We start from the raw sequence: 18508 nt of genomic DNA, 5'->3' as shown, positions 1-18508 counted from the left end.
TTTGCCTCTGCTGCTGTGAGGACTAGTTTCTGCAGTCAGCAGGAGCCTCTCAGACTGTAGGCAGGGAGCCAGATGAGGCATCTCCTCTCCACAGGGCCTGGCTGCAGCTGCTCCTCAGTTTCAGTACCCCAAGCCCTCTTTCAGCTGCTTCTGCCTCCCCTAAGAGGACGTGGTTCTGGTAGCTCTTGCCTCTTTCCCCTCCAGCAAGGGCATACCTGGAAGATGCACGGAGCTGCCCTGGTCCACTTGGGAACTGGGTGAAACCCTCCAGGACCAGCCTGCTCTCACACCTGGCCACAGCAAGCTGTCTAATAACATCCGCCACACTATTTTCTGTAAGACAGACAGATGAATTGGCTCAAAGAATCAAAAAAGATGCAAACCCAACATTTATTACTTGTTCAAATGTTACAGTACAGGACCATCAAGCAAAAGGGATTGGGACACCGTTTTGTTTCAGCGGATCATATAAAAAATCCCTCATTTTTTCTATTAAAAGAGACCCATGTTCACACAGATGCATAAAGTAAAGCTAAAACTAAGAGATCGGGGTGAAAAACAGCAATAATTTGCTCCTTGATTCGGCATCTGAATACAGCAGTTTTCACAGGCCCCCTCTCACCCCCCTCCCTTTTTTTTTTTTTTGAACATTCACTCCCTGGAGTGTTCTACATGTTTTTCTCTTACGAGGCTGAAGATGATGTGCTGTGTAACACGAGTCACTTGCAAAATTATTTCATACATAGATGTGAAAAAGCCAGTACTTAGATAAACAAAGTAATACAAAAAAATTGATGCATTACCAGCTAACTATTTTGGATATGAAAACTTCATTAAATACAGTCATGAAAAAAAAAATCTTTCTTTATCCCCTAGTGATACAACCCAGCAACCAAGATAATTTCTCTCAAATATCTGCTTTTTGCCTCACAATAAAATGGACTGAAACATACTTGAGCATTATATGAACTCCACAGCATAGTATTAAAGAATAAGTTTTAGAAGCACACATCAAAAATTCAAGATTTCAGAGGCAAGTGTCTATTCAATAAAATAAATTTAATAATAGTATTATCTGCCTCAGGTTCCTTAAATTAACTGTGCAATATCTTTTTTTCCTTCTAATTCGTGCTGAGAAAGCTTTTAAATGCATGGTACACATCTGTTGTACAGGCACAAAAGAAAGCACGGCAAGTTATAGCTTCAACTACCTAGCCAAATCTTTTAAAAAAGAGATATATTTATTATACACTGATACTTGTAGCTAACTAGCATCCACATTACTTCACATACCCCTAGACATCTTTTCAATCACTCTGATTTTATCACCAGAAATCAATGTTTACACAGATTCCTTGCAGGGACTGCTCTATCTCTAATGTCAGTAGCATCTGTTTGGAAGCATAAGGTTCGGTATTCAAGATGCATCAAGTTTACTAAAGGTTAGGTAAAAAGTTGCTGTAAAAAAATTTCATTTAAAAAAATAAACTGTAGCATCCAAGAACAGTTTAGATTCAGTGAGACATTTCTATATGCTGTCAGTTTGGTGACTTAAGGCTGTTCCATGCAATCCTTAGCAACCTTTTGTGGTTTTGCCAGAGCAAGATATGCAGGTGAGTCTCCTGACTGTAGGCATACTGCATGTGAAGCTGGGCTACCTGCTAGAACCCACCTGAGTGGTGAAACCTGAGCTCCCTTCATTCCTAATCAGACTCCAGGAAACAAGAAACTGAAACTGGATCTAATTTTCACCCAGCATTTTTTCACTGCACAGAACCTGCAGAACAACTGTTTTTCTACTCTTATGCCACTGTCTGCTATTCAAAAGTAAATACAAAAGTTAGTTAGTATTTTTTCCAGTATTCAACACACGTATAAGCAAAGATTTCCAGCTACTTGTAGAACTGTGTGTAAAGCCTCCTGCTTTCCATAGTTTCCTTCATTGCCCAAGGATGTGACGAGCTGGAAAAGTGTTTGCATTGAAGAAAGGCTATTCCAAAATACCCTGGAACAAATTTCATATTTGTGTCTACTCCTGTTTTGGTTAACAAGGCAACTTGAACAACTTCAGTCTGTCATAAATGGTTAACTGTCACCCTTCAAATGAACAAGAATCTTTAAGCTTCTGGTGTTGCAAAGATTATACGTACAAGGCAAATGCTCCTGGCCCTCATATAGTAAAAGCTCTGTAAGGATTAAAGTTTGGCATAAGCAAGGTCAATAATCCAGCTCATTCTTTATATTTCATACTTCATACCAAATAAAATACTGGGTATGCACAGTGTTAGGAAATAGGATATTACTGGCATTTGATTACAGTGCTAAGAGAAGTGTAAACAAGTATTTGCCACCCTAAGAAGTTATACTTTCCTGCGTTGAGATGGAGTATAATATTTCTACAGGACAGACATGGCAAGTACAATACATCGCTATGTCTCTGCAATACATTTGTTTCTGTGGAACATACAGTATGGTTATGATACAGTTAAGCTTAAGTGTCTAACTTGCCAGAGATTCAGATAAATGTTAATTATTTTTAATGTAAATGTAGCTTCCCAGCACTGTTCATCACCCATCTCTCTTGTCTTGTCTTGGAAGAAAATACATAAAATGTATTTTCTTCCCTTCCTTACAAGATCACTGAGGTATCAGTCTTCTTTAGAAAGAGAACCTCATGTCCTTGGTGTAGCCCAGTTTGTCCAAGTTGGGAATGCAGGCATACTGGATCATTGGTGGAGGTCCACACATGAGGATCAGAACATCGTTTTGAGGTGGGGGCAGGTGGTCTCTGATCATATCTTGGCTCACAAATCCTTGGCTGTATTCCCAACCTGTTAAAAAAAAATGAAGGGGGGGGGGAATGAACAAATCACTTTATAATAAAAGTGTGTGCTTTTTTTTTTTTTTTTTTTTAATTGGACCTATTCTATATGGAAAATCTGCCACTCCTGCTTTTAAGATGGAAAACTGATGCATGGAGAAAACAGGCTAACTTTTAGTAAAACTTCCTAAAAGCCCCCAGGAAATACCAAGCAGAGCTGTGAAAAAATAACATCTATTCTCCTTATGCCACCAATTTGTATCTTCATTAGAAGAACTCTAGCTGATGTTATTCCCAGCAGGAACACTCATTGTGCTAATCAGTTAATACTAGGATTCACATTTACCCATCATATCCCCAGCTCTGGGTGCAAAACGCTGCTGACCCAAACCTTTAGGCACAATAGAATTGAGACATTTTTCTCCCACAGCCCATCCAAAAATATCCAGTTCAGGTCTGTTTACAGGCATGGTAGTGGAATTCTGTAGAACAGTGTTGAGGTCTAAGAAGGATCTTTCATCACAACTGCTAAGATCAGTTCACAATTCACAAATACCGAAGAGAAGGAACAACAATTTTATTTGAATCTAAGTTGCCTTAGAAATTCAGGGAGAACACTAATTGAAGAAGATTGCATGACAGCAACAGACTTTGGGGACAGTAAAACCCTCCCCACAATTCTATGGGAGGTATATTCTTGGTCACAAGGTAAGAAAGCCTGTGGCTTTTCCCTCTCTGTTCCAAACTACCACTGACTAGGGGCATGAATCTACCCTGATGTGACATGAAAACCTTAGGCAATAAGGTTTCAGAAGAAAACCTTTTCAGGCTTTTCTTCCTTCAACTTGCACAGCTGAGGGAGATACATTTAGGTAGCTCATCTCTCACCTACGGCACCCAACTAGACCACATTACCTTTAAAACTGGACTGCACCAAGATGAAACCACATTGTCTTTGAGAATCACTGTTAATACAAAGGCAAATCCACTGCCTAGAAAGAGCAGCTAGTGCAAGTCATCATGTGACAGCTAGGTAGGAGTCTGTATTCAGCCACACCTCAGTGAGATGCAGTGCCTCTACCAGTCCTCTCACAGCTGCCTTAATGAATGCTCTGAACGTGAGACAATATGGTGCCATCTTATATTTATGGCTAAGGGGAAGGAGAAAGGAAGGTCACCTTGGATCAGAGTAAATAATGGCTAATATTCAAGTCTAGTCATGGGAGGAACATTACACTACCATTCACTTGAGGTGAACTTCATAGCTTTGGAAACACTGACAATATCTCAAGCTTGTGTGCATCACTACGTGAGGAATGATGCTGCTGAATGCATTCTGAGTTGCATAAACCTGCGAGTCGTTAAACAACAAAGGAGCCCAGAAATACACATACAACAGCATTTTTCCCGTCAAATGTGCATTAATTCTCATAACTTAAGCATTGGTGGAGGAAGCATGTTAGATCTTACTTTCAGGTGCTCTGTCCAGTGTATACCAACACTTAAAACGACTGGGATTCTGAACTTGGATCTCTTCTAGCTCTGAACGTAGCAGGATATCCTTCTCAGTCTGCAGGACATGGAAAACAATGATTATGCTCTGCATTTGAATGCAGTCCTCAGATGACCCCTACCGTTTTGTGAAATGGAGCAGATTATTCAATTATGTTTTAGGAGCTGAACAGAGCCTGTAAATACAAATTATTTCCTTGACTATCCCATAGCAGAATGAACAAGAAGTTCAGAACTTCCCCAAATCTTTACCACACAATGCCTTCTCTCTAAACAACAAAACAAAGCAACACCTGTATCAAAACATAGAACCTTCACTCATTAGGGAATTAGTGGTAACATCATAAGAGTAAAGCCTGCTTTTAGCACCACCATTACATAAGCAATTTTCATCAAAAAAATAACCATGACTGCACAAGTATCTCCCTACCCTCCACACTTTGCCATTCCATCAGGAAAAAGGCAAGTTTTTCACCTTTGCCACTTCAAATCATTGGCATTACCATACAGAGATCGTTTAGTTTTTAAAACAGATGTGGAACAAATAACCAAGAAGGTATCCCATTCTGAATGTAACAAAAAATGTTAGGCAAGTTCTGCTCCTCCCTGATGCAACACTGTTAAAGGCCATAAGAAAGCCTTATTCCCATAAAAGAAGTTGCAGTTCAGGAAGGAAGGAAAGGGTAGAGAATAAAACTGGCATCATCCTCTACAGCCCTAATAATTTGGCTCTGAGGACACCACTATGTCTGTAACTGTGGGGGTGATGAGGAATGTGCCAGCAACTATAGCCAAGAAGGTGCCTATTTCTGGACCTGCAGCTGCCTGTGTTCCAGAAAGGCTATAACTGGGACTGACCAGCTCAAGGAAGGCTGGTTTGAAGCACCACATGAGCTCACAAGCTGTGTGGTCTGTAATCTAACACAGCCCTTTCAGGAGAGTCAAAATAAAACATCAGCAAAACACATATAAAAAGTACTTTACAATATTGAATGTCAAAAAAACTCTAGTCTGCACGCTTTCTTGTCTGTCCATCCATCAGTAAGCTGCTATATAGTTGTGCAGTTACTGGGTATATGGACTTCTTAAAGGCAAGGACTGATGTTTACATAGGCTGTTGCTAATACATAGGCAAGTGTTCCTTGAATCCTCCTCAGAAGTAGCAGTTAATTTTTTTAGGTTGCTAAAGGAGCTCTAGTCCTATATTAGTCATTCAGAATTACTCAGCAAATGTTGGCCCTCCTGCCCTGCTAGCTACTACAGTTTGTGCCAACTCCAAGCACGCAGCAGAGATCAACTTCGGCAGCTGCCCCAACCAGCACGAGAGGGCAATACTAATGCTCTTAAGAAGGTCTTTAATAAAGCATCAGAACAAGGTGTTTGTAGGCACTTGGATCATTGTTTCTGGGTACAAAAAAACTTCTATGATTCAGACATGGTCCAGAGGAAATGGGAATACTGAATATCACAGTAGAGAGGAGTGATGAAGGGGAGCCTAGAGAAGCTAAAAAATACAGGCATGAAGAGGAGTCTTGTAATCCAGAAACGGATATTCATCATGAGATAGAATATAGAAAGAAGATAAACACCAGAAAAATATCAGTCAAAGAAAGGGGAGTATAGTTAGTTCAGCAGTGCACTGCCACTTGATTTGCACTGATCATCCAAGAAATATCTCTGTATCACAAATACCCTATGGATGAGAATCTTCCCTTTTTCCAGCACTGCAGTATGATACACCTCAAAGAGCAAAAGAAACACCAATGGAGGAGCTGATGGAGGGAATAGAAATGAGACAGCTGTGAAGAATCACAGCTTTGTAGTCAAGGAAGCTGCTGGAGACCAATTTTATTTTTTTCTTAACTAAGGTATTCTCGAAGAGCATACAAACCCTACTCTGAAACTGGGGAGCTGCAATTGCTGAAGAAAGCAGATGTCCACATCTTTTATGTTTCCACTAAGAAAGACAGCTCTAAAAGTCTGCCCAAAACATTAACAATTTGCACAGATGAATCCAGAATTTTAAAACATTTATAAACTGGATTAGAAGCAAAGCAGTGAGACAGGACAGAAACTGTTAGCTGATAAGACAGTATCACTTCATCAGTAATGCTAACAAAGGAATTCATTACAGTGTTTTCATACAGGAAGTTTTCAACACTTTTGTTCATTTCTCCCTCCTGTGTTTGTATTTTTGCACCATGCTTTCTCAGCTAGAATTTCATTTGCTGAGTGGAGTTGTGTTTGTTAAGTAAAACTTTATAAGCAGAAATAAGCACAGAATTACCTGATTAGCAAACAGCAGCTGACAAACAGTGTGGTCATCTTTGTCTTTCATGATTGCTCGAATGATCTGCAGCATAGGTGTTATCCCTGAAAGAGAAATGCTGGTTAATGATGTGAGAAAGTAAAGAAGCAAGAGGAAGCACAAGCAAACGCGTGAGAGAAAATATGAACAAACACATCTAGCAGCTGTCAGAAACCAAGGATGAATCTTTATATGCACGTACCAGTCCCACCAGCAATCATCCCCACGTATTTGACTTTTTTAGTAACTGGTTCAGCTTTCTTTTCAGGCCGAATAGCAAACACGCCTGAAAGAGAGAGAGATGGAAAACACTGAAGAAAGCAGGAAAAATGGCCTATGGTCCCTTCACAGTATTTTTAATTAATTGACTTTGTTTCAGCCCTGTCACCCTTCCCTGTTTGTAAAATAGCGGCAGAAAACAAAGGTGAACCAAAGATATCACAAAGAAAAACAAATCCTGAAGCATTATTAGAGATTTTAAGGCACGTGGCAATAAGATCAGACACTGACATGGGGTACCAGTTCTGATTCTGTGACTACAGCATCAAGCCATTACTAGTTGTATTTCTATTTGCTTGAGTCCCTTAGCCCCAACAATGTTCAGAAGCCTTGATTCCTTTACGTAGAAGTGTTTCCAGAATCTATCTCCTTAGAACTTTTTTTCCCCCATGCTGATTATTTTAAAGGAAAACCTGAAATATGCAAGGCATTTTTTTTTTTAATATTTATCTGCTCTTTTGAGCTGATTTGACAGCCAAATCTGACAAAGCTCTTGAAATTCCCCCAAATGTTGTATTTCCTCCATTCATACGTCTCTATATATAGGGTAACGTGAACACAAAGATCAGGAAAACCACATATTTAAGTTCTGCACACAGAATTGCCAGAAGATTTTTATGACAAATTTGTGGCTGCACTATACCAAAGTAAGATCTTTTATACTGGCATAAAAGTAGTTCCTACTGATAAAGTTCAATTTCACTTGGGAAATTAGCAGTGGACAGCACAAATACCAAGTGTTTTTATCAGTGTAGCAACTATGCCTGTATAAGCAATGAGAGAATTCCCTTCTTTAAGAACAGTAAAAACACAGGCACTTCTACAATCATATAACAATTCTCCTCAAGATGGCTGTTGACTTTATTATAATACTAACACTTAATTTTGTGCAGAGAAAGACCTGAACTCAGCTGGAAAAAAAATGTGATCAGGATTACTGCTATTTTATAATGTGTTTTGTGGTTTGTTTGTTTTTTTTTCTGTATTGTTTACTTTGGACAAATTATATTTATGAGTCAGCCTTGCCTTTTCCTTTGTAGACAAGCAGGCCACTTGGTCCTCTGAAGTCAATATTATCCCCTATTTGCAGGCTGTCTAAGTATTGAGACATCTTCCCTCCATCTGGAAACTTTGGATGGACACCTTTAAAGTAAATCTGTTAAAAAATAACAATGAAGCTATTAATCTGACAGCTCAAAGATGAGTATTTGCCCTTCTCTCTGCCATTCCAATATTTATAGACTCATACTCCTTTTTCAAAGGAAACAATTATTACATAAAGAAATAACATCAAGACAGATTTGACTGAAAATGAAAGGCAAGCATTAAAATTTCTTGATAAGGATTAAAATGATGCTCTTGCCCTGATTTTGATCAGACTGGACATAGACTGGCAATTTCTCCATTTTAGTTCTGTACATAAAGTATCCCTAATAAACAACATGATCTAAACCCAAGTTAAAAATATAGTAACTACTGCAACTGAAAATGGAAAAACTTCTGTGAATGTTCCCTGACAGGCCAGTTGCAAAGCGATGTTCCCAAAACAACTTCTCAGTACGCCAACTGTTTGCATCTCAAAGCCAGAGTAACAAAAAGAGTGGAGAGCAACTAACTGAAGATTCAACCATTCGCCATTTAAATTACTGTCATCTTCAAATATATGTTTAGTATAAGTACCAAGAGAAAACAAAAGTACATTATCACAAGATTAAATCACATTTTCATCAATGACATCAGTCCACCATGTCTGTAACAACAAAAATCATCACTTTTAATAACGACCACAAAGACATTAGCTATAAAAGAAGCTGACAGTTCAGGCAAGGCTAATTCCTTATTTCAGAAAGATTAAAAAAGTATGTGAACATCTGCAAATGTACACAGATTCTGGAAAATGGCAGTCTGCATATACAGAAAATTATGCAGCATCTCATGAGAACTCTCAATAAAAAAGGGATTGTGGAATGCTGCATGGATTGTAAGTAATTGCACATTCCTTGTTAGAGTAATGAAAGCTCACAGTGGCACACAGCTGAACAGAACATGGTGCATCAGACTCCACATAGCACTGCAAGAGCACGGATGGGCTTAGCAGTTGCCCAGCCTGGAAAAGCAGCAATACATTCTCACCTTGACAACAAGATCCACAAAGCCCTTGTCATCATCACTGGAGACCGGGGTGTACGGTCTAACAACCAGGGCCCCATCGATCCGTGCAGACAGGTAGATATGCTGTCCTGTGTGCAGGTATGAAAAAAACAACAGTTTGCTTTCAAAGGACTTCTCTTTCTGTGGATCTATCAGGTTGACATGAATTGTGAAAGCAGTCTCAAAGCTCAGTTTACCTTGTTTTGGAGGTACCACTCTTTCCTTTCTCATTTTCCTGACATTGTAATATCTTGCCACAGTTATTCTTAACCAGACACAGATTCTACCTGGAAGGGCAGCTAACCTTGCTGCTAACTTTGTGTGTCTATCGTGTCTGTTTTGATATCTTCACTCATTTATATTTCATCAAAGCCCTAACTGCATGTGAGATCTTGCAAACAGCGTGATCTCTCTCCATTACAAACACGTAAAAAGAACATGGGAGGGGGAAACTGCCAAGTGCTATTCAAACCACTTCGTTAAAGTGTTTGTTACAAACTGTTATAGTTTAGTCACAACATAGAAAATTCTTTGACCACAGATCACTCCAGTCTACCAGGAGGTCTTCCAGCTGCCATTACTAAGGCTGCCTAGATGTAAAGCACATTTTTAACCCCGCTATTCCTCCAGTTTAACAATAAAATAGCAATCATGTTTCAATCTCTCACACATCAGCTGAACTCTCTGCAATAATTCCTTTTCTCAATGTCTATATTTTAATGAAAAACATTAACAACAACAAAACAACAACAACAACCAACTAGAATTTAACTCCTTAAAAAGGTTTTCCAACAAAATTCCAATACTCTTAAGAGGCACATGTGAAGATTTGTTTTCCATTATTTTATCACCACTGTCTCTTAAGATGAACATAACTCTCCAAAGATGGTACGGCTCCTCTGCTTGTAATGGGATACACAAAGCTGCTACTATACTGGAAGCTGGTCTGTCAAGCTGGAGGGCCAGTGAGGCAAACCAGCAGATGGATAAAGATGTGCAAGCTGGTAACTTGGGAATTGAGCAACCACAACTGACTTGAAGCAGCATGTAGATATGAGGGTGAGTCAATGTACATTTGGTAGCACATGTGTTTCCTGTTGGGGAATTACTGAGGCAGCAGCAGCACCAGCTTCCTGTTCATCTTTCCAGGCAAGCAACTGCCTTGTCATCCCTGTCTACAGGAGCAGACCCGTAACTAATCCTGCTCGTACCCATTAGAGCTTTAGCTCCTCACTCATGGGACAGCAGCTGCTGGGAGGCCTCCGTATGAAGCCCTGCACAATCCAACTCTGAGTGAATTGTGTTCTTTCCTGTAACACCCAAGTTGGCTGGTAAAAGCAAAATGCTGGTGTTGCACTGAACATTCAGAGTGCATTCCAGTATTTGTCCCACGGCTACCATGCCTCCTGCTCCCAGCTGCTTTTACCTCCCTCACCAACTTTCAGCTGCTTTGCTCCCCAACTCTCACCCAATAAACCACTCCCCAGTTATAAAATATATATATATATATCCCAAGCAGAGCATCTTTGTGAGTACAACTACAATGCTACTGCTGGGACCATGCAAGGTGAGGCACATCCCTTCTTGGGCTATACTGAAACCATCTGCTGATTTGCCCTTATCTTACTGAATGAAATACTGGAAGATGTGGCATCCAGCAGGCCAAATTCACCCCAGACAGCTTCCTTTCTGTTAGGACAAGGACAATTACAGAGGTGAGACAGCTCAGTCCTGCGTGTTAATTATGGAAAAGTGAGGTAAACTAGGATCAAGAGAATAATATATCAACCAAAGAGAAACAAATCAGGTCAGATTGTAATGCTGAAAAGGTGTCTAAGGACCACCAGCCAGCACCTCTAACCCACAGACCATTGCAAAAGGTGGTTAAAGCCAAAGTCCCCATCAAACACACATCACAGTCAAATGCTCCTTACGTAAGCAGTAAGAAACAACAGTACTAAGCTATTACAGAGAGCAATATGCCACATGGCAAGGCCTCGGGAAACATCTGCTTCATGGTGATGAAGAAGTTCCATGAGACTGGCTGCAAACTCAGAGATTAGCAGCCTACTGGGGAATGCACGCCTTAGCAGAGAGGTAGAGGCGACATTGCCTCAAGGGGTGAAAAGGAACCACAGAGACAAAGAGCCATGGGAATACTGCACATTGGAAAGTTAAGATTAGAGAAATACAAGCAAAGGCTGATGTTAGTTTCAACTATCATCCTGGAAACAAGCTGGATGTATGCACTCTGTAATAACACAAGAATTCAGATGCTGAAGATGACTCACAGCATTAGGACTGTTCTGCAGAGCCCTAAATACCAGCTGAAACCACATGGACAGTATTTGAAGTTCAACAGTTCAAAAAGTAAAAAAAAAAACAAACAAACAAACAAAAAACCCTCCCACAAAATCTCTAAATGAACAAGGATTTGATCCACAGCAAGGAAAGACAGAACGTACCTATTGGTAGACCCAGAACATGATCTACTGAAGGAAGAGCAAATCGAAATCTTCTTGTGTCATGACTAACTTCCTGAAAGAGGAAAATAAAAATAATCATCAGCTATGTTGTTGGGATATTATGACTGTAATTTTACCTGTATAATCAACACCCAAGTCTGACCTGTTCAGGATTAAGTATCTGGGGGACAGCAGCACTCTAACTGAAGATTGTGCATAATGTAAGAACTCATCTGAACAGGGCAATCTTGCAGAGGTAAACTTTTCACTCAAATTCCCTGAAAATTTAACTTTTCCTCAAAATGTTTTAGAAACGGCATAAAAATAATTAAAAAAAAAAAAAGTTAAAGAGACATACACAAATCTTGTTTTGATATATATTTATATGTTAATTGCAAAACAGTGAGGTACTCGTAGATTAAGACTAAACAACTTTTTAAATGGTATGAATATTTACATTGCCTTCTTTGAGGAGGTTGCAAGCTAAAAAAACTAACCAGTATTCCAGTTCTCATTTAAAGGTTAAAAACACAGGAGTTCAATGCAAAAAAAAAAAAAAAAAAAAGTCAACATCTCAAAATCTGATAAATTTACCCTTTCTATGCAGAAGATGACTTCAGAAGTCACTAGTGGATGTCAAAAAGATTAGTGTTTCTCATAGTACACAAGTTTTACCTCTTAAAAATCAGTTCACAGTAACGGAGTTAGAATAGTGAAAAAGAAACAGCATACTGCCAAACAGCTCATTTAATGACTTTCTTTTTTAAAGCCCTACGAGACATTATATCCCCTCTACAGAAACTTACATAAACATCCTATTAAATACTGTGGTTTTTTGTTTGTTTTTAAGAAACGACAGATTTCCATCTCATCAGAGTTCACCTAGTCTTCAATTATGAGTTCTGCTCACGCTGACAACATTTTTCTAAAGTGATTTATTAATCACTTTAAGATAAATTCTGAAGAAAAAAAGTGATTTAATTGAGGAGCAGTCTAAAAAGTGCTTCTCTCTACCTGTGACTATTTGGAACTTCGCTAGAATGACAACTGACACGTAGATTGTAACAGTGCTTCTCTGGCATTGTCCACTGCTGTTTCTGCATGAAAATTTAAGCACCAGTTTCACTGCTTCAAAGTTGGATTTTGCTAGTAATCCTTTATTTTAAGATACTGTCCTTAATAGCATGCAGAAAGCAAAAATGTTGTGAACTCCTGAATTCTCAGTTAACCATCTCATCAATTAAATTCAAGATAGCTCAGCCAAAGATATCTGATCATAAGCCTTTTGTGCATCACAAGAGACAACTGTGAGAAACACTAAAAGGCTCAAGAAACTCATAGCACCTCCGCCACCATGTCCAAAGGCAGACAGGGTGGAGGATGAAACAGTTCTCCTTGCAACAGCACAACAAAATATCAGCCATATTCTCAACTGTACCATCAAAACACTTCTGGCTAAAAATGACAATCCCCAACTACTCGCCAAAAAAGAGAGTTCATATTTTTGTTTTAAAAATAAATCATTTTGGTGCTTTGATAGTGAAGCTACCAAAAGCTTCACTGTTACAAAGAAGGAATAGTGAATATCGACTTGGTAATGGGAATAATGGAAACTCTTAAAATATGAGGGTCTTTGGTTGTGCTTCACAAGCAACAAGATGCAACACTCCAAGGAAAAACCTGCCTACTGACTTATACCATGCATGTCTTGAGTTTGCTCCACATCCATGCTGAGAGCCACAATTACCTTCTCAAGTGACATTAAAATGTTTTTGTGTAATGACAGGTATGTTTCAATTGAAGTTCTCACCTATTTTAATTTTAATAGCTTGTAAAATACAAACTGTAGCTTGTCAGAAAGACTAATTTCCTCCTCCCCAGCTAGTCAGGTATGGTTGAGAAGTTTAGCAGTACAATGTTCAGAATGTTTGTACCTGATTTTTGGCAGGACATTAGAAACTGCTAGTGAAAACACAGAATTACAGCTCTCAAAAAACTTTACTTCAGTACCAGGTTATTATTTTTCAAAACCAACTTCTGTTTCCAGAATACATTTTCCATTCAGGCAAAAATTTCTATACGTACATCACTAAAATATTCTCACTGCCCAAGCTACCCCATGCAGCAACTTTTGAGCAGGTTATAGCAGAGCTGTTCCTTCATACCAAGATTAAAACAGACTACACAACATACAACGATGGACTGAGAAAAATCAGTATTTAGCAAAAAAATGTAATGTGAACAGTGAATTATTTTCTGTTACGATCTGTCAAGCAGACCATACCTGCCACCACATGCTACAGATCCCATGAGAAAATGGGGAGTACGTAATAACTGCGTTGCTGTAGCATGCATGGGAAACAAATCCAATATGGCAGCCCAACCCAAGCCATGGGGAAGCTTTCACTTCCCAAGAAACCAAGGCTCAGAAACACAGTAATTGTTTTCTTTGATTGAACAAATGAAAGCCATGCTATCAGCACACTCTGCATACCTTGAAGAAAGCTCTGTTCCAGTCCCAAGCTCCTTCCAACAGAACTCTTCTCATAACATTTTGACTAACTCGTTGACTTAAAAAGTCAACACTACAAATATCTTCAGGTATGACTTCATGCATACCTGAAAGGCAAGATTTCTGTCTCATACTTTTTTCTAATGGCCAGTTTATCCAAGGGAAATTTGGACTTTTCATCTTTTGATTTTTCATCTTTTCATCTTTCCCCAAGCAGAGTTACCAAATTCTGGTAGCAAGATCCAGCACTAAAAAGGTGACTACTTTCCTCTGAAAGCCCACTTGAGCACCCCAGGAGGTAGAAGACACCTTCCACTTTGAACAGAGAGAAGGAGAAGCTGAGAGACCTCAGCTACTGTCAGAACTACACCATTTAAAGATATTTCTTCCTGTAACACATACATGTAAGTGTACATAAATCCAATAACAGCAATCAGTATCAATATATTTGTGATAGCTACCGTACCAAATGCTACTGACAATGAGAACTGCCTGTTCCACCTGACTGCATGATATCTGTCTCACAGCCCATCTACAAGTGGGGATTTTAGTAATTCCTGCTGATATACTCTATGACATGAGGCTCATATGACAGAAACTATGAGTATGGTCATTTCTAAAGCAGCATTCACCACTCAGCTGGCTTGCAGAAATGCATGCTGCAGAACTCACTTATATTACGCAAGGAGCAGGTATAAATAAGTTCTTTACTTAAAATACATATGTTTAATCAATTTTACTAGAAAGGCTCAGCAGCCTTCAAAACATCTACTGTTCCCAAGCAATCCCTGCTGCAACATTGCCCAAGATTTAGGAAACTATAAGCATTTCACAGAATTAAGGGAGAGGATGCTCAGCACTGTACACATACTTACCTCTTTATCTATCAGCCTCAATGCATACTTCACTTCAGGATCCTTCAGAGTGATTGCAGGATAGGGATTCCCAAAAAGCCTCCGGATAGTGCTGTAGATTAGCCATATAGGGTATGTCACAACCCAACGCAACTGCAGCAAAACAGAGAGATCCTTAGATACATGTGCACAATAGAAAGTTATTTTGCTGAGGAGGAAAATATTAGTGTGATGTAACAATCTAACCACCCAAAATAATACTCTCTTTTTCTGTGCTAACATGAGTGGAATGAGGAAGTATCAAAAAAAAAAAAAAAAAAGTCAGTGTAATACAAGTTTGCCTTGTGAGCAGCCAGAGCTGCTCCCACACTGTGACACTGGGCATGCCAGCAGAGGCTTGTCAGACCCGTCCCCATGTCCCCAAGTCCAATCGCTAACAAGACCAACAGATGAGCATATGCACAAACAGCACCCAGCAGCTAGCTGCCCATCTCCCAAAGGCACAGACATGCTCACAGGTGGCTTCTGCCCATGACATCCCCAAATGCTCCTCTGCTGCATCCCATGCCACCGGGCTTGCAAGGTGATGCCAAGGGAGGTTATCCCTAGCCCCTGGGGCAGAGGGATCCCCCATGACAGCAGCTCCTTCCTCAGGCCAGGGTATCATGGCTCCCTGCCTGCCAGTGCACACATAGATATAAGCCTTCACGAGCCCTCCTCTCTCCTGGACGGGTATGGGAGTGATCGCATCCAGGTAATGCTCAGGGTAAAAATCCTCTCTGACCCTCATTTGCTGTTCCAGGTTTTAACTCAGGGCAGTGAAACAGCGTGACTGCAGCTGCATTTTTCCACGATACCTATATACATTTAAAAAAAAAAAAAAAAAGGAGGGCAATGGAGACAGAACTGAAAATAAAAATTTTGCAAAATACTTTGACTACATGAGGTGCTCTTGATGATTCTTGGGAGAGCTGGAAGCCCTGTACAACCAGCTTCTACTTTAATTTTTGTTTTAGAGGGACCTGGCCAGCATTTTGGAATCACATCTCTCTGAATCTGACACAGCTGTTGGGAGGATATAAGATGTCCAATGTAATTAATGAAAATACGGCAAGTGCAAAATTAAAAGGAAAGACAGCATAAAATCCCTCTTCTTAAAATGCTGCTGTACAGATGTATAAGATAGCAGCAGCTGGTTTGACCTGAAAGCACACCATACCACACACACACTGCATTTTTCACTTTTATTTGAAAATACTGAAATAGCCAGACAGAAGATGTTTCTAAATTAGCTGAAGTTTACAAAAAACTTACTCTTTAATTTCTGCAGACCCATCACATTACTTCAGCTCTAGGAATTTTTGCTATTGAGCCATGAAAAAAAAAAAGAAAAAAAGGATGGGGACGTTGCTTAGGACAATGACGCTGTAGCAAATAAACCCCTAATAAGCACTGCAACCAGTGACCAAGTCTAGCGGAGACAGCAAGCTGAATCGGCAAGAGATGATGTCTCAGATGCAATACGAACATGTCAGAATAAGCTAATTCGATTTAAATATATGGCTATCTGAAATGTGCAAAGCAGCAGCTGTGGGCTAGCAAATCCTTCCCCTTCTGAAGCCATTGACCAGATCAGAGCCTGCTGCAGCAGAACGAAGTTTAATTTTGAGGAACGGCTTTAGCACCACGTTAGCCTCGGGGAAGGCAATTCGCGACTCGCGGTCAGGTCCTGAAGAAACCTCCTGGGAGGAGCCCGGGGAGGAACAGCCCAGGTGCGCTGCGAGCCGGGCTCTAACGGAGCCGATGGGCAGAAACGGGAACTAACGGCTGGGGGGGTATCCGGAGGCTCTGCGGGCCCCACATAGGCGGGGCCAGGGCCGGGCACCACCGCCTGGCCACCCGGCCCATCCCCAGCGCCGCGGGCAGGGGCAGCCGCAGCCGCAGCCGCAGCCGCCGCCCTTTCCCTCGCCCCCAAACCCCTCGCCCCAAAACGCCGGATCCAGCCGCCCCGCTCACCGTGCTGAGACCGGCGCCCATCGCTGCCCTCCACCCCAGCCGACAGCCACGCCGCCTCGCCAATCAGCGCCGCGCCTCCCTGCCGCCCCGCCCCGCCCGCCACGCAGCGCCGCGCCGCGCCCCGCCAATCAGCGCTGAGCATCGCCCCTCTCCCGCCAGGGGGCGCCCGCACCGCACCGCGGAGGCTGGGAGGGGCCGGACGCGGCGGCGGGGAGAGAGCCACCGGGGAAGGGGGGCAGGCTGGAGGCTGGGGATCTGGGGGCGCTGCCGCTGGGGTCTGCAGGGGCAGCGGGCCGGGTGGGGATAATAAAAAAATAAGTAAAATAAAAGCCACCAAATGCTGTAAACGCCGTGTTGTTTTCAGTGCCTCTCTTCAGCAAAGAATGTGTGCAAGTCTGGTTTGGTTAGTTCCGCCCTTCCGTGAGCTTGTCTTTATCACGTTATGATGCATATGTACTGCTCTTTTGCACATTATCAGCAAGATTACAGAATCGCAGAACCACAGAATGGTTTGGGTTGGAAGGGATCTTAAAGACCATCTGGTTCCAACCCCCTGCCATGGGCAGGGACACCTCCCACCAGACCAGGCTACCCAAAGCCCCATCCAGCCTGGCCTTGAACACCTCCTGGGATGCGGCACAGCTTCTCTGGGCAACCTGCTCCAGTGCCTCACCACCCTCTGAGTTGTTATATATGGAGTGGTAATTCATGTCGAGAAGATGGTTGATAATAAAGAAGGGGGAGATGTGGGAGTGTGGCTGTGGGGGTCAGCAAGCCCCATGGTTGATGAGAACATCAGACTCTCAACAATGAGGCCATCAGGAATGTAAAGGAGTTTAGAGGGAACAAAGAAGGGTGAATCAGGAGACTCCATGCAGCCTCGGGTTGCTTGTTCTCCAGCCGTTAAGGCATGGAAGTTTCTGGGTGTTTGCTGTTAATGGGCAAAGTTGTTTGACCAATGAAAAGTTGTTTTGAAAAGGACTGCTGTGGGGAGAAGGGTATAAGAGGGGAGCCTGTCCTCAAGATAAAAAAGTCAACATGATATAATGAAGTTATGTCATCAATAAAGAAGTAGAAAGAAGGGATGAAAAGGTACAGGCTAGCAGAACGGAGACCAGGACGGGAACAGGCACTTTGATTGCCTCATGAAAATAGGTTCGGCCAAACTCAGCAAACCGCTCAAAGAAGCTCATAGAGATAGTCGCTGGAAATAGGCGCACCAGAGCTGGGAAGAAGCTCAAGCTGAGAGAAGCGGACCCACGCACACAACTGCCCCTCACTGGTAAGCAGCTGCGCATTATGGGGAATCACACATCCTTAGAAACAAAGACTGTCCTGGTAACCTTACAGCTTATTCTCCTTATTAACAATCAGACAGTTTATGATCCTGAAATATGGGACCAAATTGAGGTCAAGGTGTGGGACTGTGCAACTGAAAACAAGGTAGTGGCAGGATTGCTCTGCACCTGGCGAGCAGTCTCTGAGCCTTAAAGAGCCATGTGGGACCACAGTCAGACACGTGTGGTTTGCCAGATAGTGAGGGAGCTGCGGGCTCGGGCTCGCTTACTGATCCGACTGCTACACCATCAG

General features: G+C 41.5%; 1 protein-coding gene across 1 annotated transcript; it reads right to left on the bottom strand.

Moving 5' to 3' along the window:
- Positions 1-368: 368 nt before the first annotated feature.
- LOC116489188 (NADH-cytochrome b5 reductase 3) lies at positions 369-16994 on the bottom strand. Its single transcript, XM_032187389.1, has 9 exons — positions 16919-16994; positions 14924-15055; positions 11537-11609; positions 9054-9160; positions 7947-8076; positions 6844-6927; positions 6621-6706; positions 4292-4391; positions 369-2831 (listed from the first exon to the last, which is right to left on the bottom strand). Exons 1-9 carry the CDS (start codon positions 16937-16939, stop codon positions 2659-2661), a joined length of 906 nt encoding a protein of 301 aa, XP_032043280.1. The 5' UTR covers positions 16940-16994; the 3' UTR covers positions 369-2658.
- Between the last annotated feature and the right edge of the window lie 1514 nt (positions 16995-18508).

This window comes from Aythya fuligula, chromosome 1 (genome assembly GCF_009819795.1).
Source record: "Aythya fuligula isolate bAytFul2 chromosome 1, bAytFul2.pri, whole genome shotgun sequence".
NCBI lineage: Eukaryota > Metazoa > Chordata > Aves > Anseriformes > Anatidae > Aythya > Aythya fuligula.
The sequence above is the reverse complement of the archived record's forward strand: the minus strand, read 5'-3'. Positions and strand labels throughout refer to the sequence as shown.